At 43.0% G+C, this 2500-nt stretch overlaps 1 protein-coding gene across 1 annotated transcript in view; it reads right to left on the bottom strand.

Annotated features, from left to right (window-relative positions):
* LOC310858665 (rho guanine nucleotide exchange factor TIAM1-like) overlaps positions 1-2500 on the bottom strand; it is a 73388-nt gene that overhangs the window by 21941 nt on the left and 48947 nt on the right. The window contains exon 18 of the mRNA XM_083764878.1: positions 1639-1772. Coding sequence (XP_083621004.1) covers positions 1639-1772 — 134 coding nt within the window. The remainder of the gene's footprint in view (positions 1-1638; positions 1773-2500) is intronic.

Consider the following 2500-nt stretch of genomic DNA (forward strand, 5'->3'; position numbering starts at 1 on the left):
GCATTCATCTGCATCAGAAAATTATTTGGGTTTTTCAGTCATTTTCAGTTAGAAATGCACTCTTGTGAATTAACTTGGGCTTCTAAAGACGTCTAGTTTACATACGAGTGCCTCTCCAGTGGCTGGTTTCAGAGCAGCACGCACACATTTCCTCTCTCAGATCTTCACATTCCAACCAATCCACTGACCCGTCTTTAAAAAGGTCACATATATCAAACACACAAGAAAGAATCTAGGAAAGAACACACACACACACGACCTGCATGAGGTCATCTTGACCCTTCATGTCTGTTTTTATAACCAGAAACAGATTGAACTTGAAACTGTTCCACATCTGTTATGCACACGCCACACTCTCATATAATACACCGGCATCAGAGTCAGGTATGCAAGTTGGTCCACACACAGATGTGCGATCTGCTCTTTATGAATGCACCTGACCAGTGGCTGAAGAAGTTGGACACTCAATACCACTCTGAATTCTCATACAACACTGTACTCTTTATGCTGCCGTTAAGTGGCCATCTCTGTACCAGCATTTCAGCAGATTTAAAATTTGTTCGTTTTCATATAAATTGCTCCTGTGTTCTGTGTCCAAAACTGTCCATACATGAGCGGCCAGAATCCACAGTCAGTATGGCCTGCACTCTGGCGATACCTGACAGATGTTGGTCCCCAGAGGTGGAACAGAAATAGACTAAAAAGCTTTTACACTGCACTTTCCATCTGGAATAACGCACAGAATTGCCAGAGCTACTTACCAGGGGTAATTTAAAGATTGAGAAAATAATACTCTTGGTCAATATTAAAACAATAAAAATGTCATGAAATAAATTGGATATAGTGTGCGACTTAATATTTGGTTACTTGAATTGATCATGGATATTGTTGCAGTTACGTTGCTACAATATTCATGCTGCTCTCTTGGCCTTTTATCTGGTTAATTACTGTATATACTGTACTGTCTACTTGTGAGGGCATGTTTGGTGTATGTCATTCTCTAACCTCTAATAACTATACTTCTATCTTCAAATATGGGAGCACAAGTATCGCCCATACATATCTTTGAGTGTGCGAAACGCACACTCAAAAATATGTATATGGGCGACGACGTCACTGACAGAACGAGATGTGAAAATTGCAGCTTTCCCCTGAAGCCAAAAGCAGCTCGTCAACAGCCTGAAAGATGGCAACGCAACAATGCAGCTCATCATCCACACAGAGCCAGGGGTCACATGCTGATACCAATACCAACAAGTCATGGTCTTTGTCTCTGCAATGCGTCCTAGTGCACAGCAGGCATCCTGTTCCATCCATCAACAGATTAAAGGCTCAGTCTGCCATTCCCCATCCTAGTATTAGTAACCCATGAAGGTTTCCAAAGTCGTTAATTTGAAAAAGATATCCCGCACTCTTAAACAGGGGAAAATAAAACTCTACAGTATGTCTATTCCAAATTCACCATTTAGAATGAAACAATGACACCCAATCTTATGAGTTCAAAAGCTGCATTAAAAAACAATAATATCAAAATAAAAAGACACGTAAATAAAGATACTTAATTGTGAGTAGTGGTTTGGAATAGATGTCTACACATGCTCCCCCTTGCCTTGGGTAACATCAGAAACATTTCTTTACCTTATGTCCAGCTTCAGTGCTGTTCTTGTCATCCAAGTGTCCTACAGGGCTCTGTGGCACAAACTGAGGGCTGTCCAACACCGTCTCATCCAGACTGTCCACCGTCAGCCCTGACACCTCATCCAAAATGTCCTCTGCACACAAGAAGAAGGAAGAAATCGGCTTTACTGAATAAGCATTGCGTGCGTGTTATATCAAAATGATGAGTTTTCTCAGATGGGTGGCTGGCATCTCCCTTAGGGAGGGTGAGAAGTTCAGAGACTCTGCTTCTTCACTTGCCTCTAATTCACTTGGAAAGGAGCTAAGGTGGTTCGTATGTCCCACTGGGAGGAGACAACCAGGCAGGCCAAGGATAATATCTCCACACTGGCCTTGGAAGTGGAACGCCTCAGCATGCCCCCAGGATGAAGTTTTTTTTAATCTATTTGACGAGCAAATATTTTACAAGATACTTTTTTATATCATGCAGCCGTCACGATATCTAGATATCATATCATCGTGCCCATCTCTGTCACCATCAGACGACTACCTACAGTACTGTATCAAACCTTCCCCTTTGTGCACGGGTAGCTCAGAACAATAACACCAGACACTGCTTGTCTTGTTGACTCTCGGCCCAACACCCCGAGTACTGCACGCCATGCATAACGACAGCTTCCCTCCATTTAGGGATTCACATTAATATTCAACTGCTACTGGAGGCCGAACATAAAGCAATGGCAGTTTTGTCAGCCTGAGCGCTGCAACGCTCCAGTTCGGAGGGAATACAAATGACGTCCTTGCATAGATAAAAAAGGGAGCAGGTCAGAGAGCGAGCAGCGTTCTGCCCATCTGCCAGGAGGTTGGATGTCAGACAGTATCT

Source organism: Protomyctophum parallelum (genome assembly GCF_964188405.1).
Source record: "Protomyctophum parallelum genome assembly, chromosome: 1".
Lineage (NCBI taxonomy): Eukaryota > Metazoa > Chordata > Actinopteri > Myctophiformes > Myctophidae > Protomyctophum > Protomyctophum parallelum.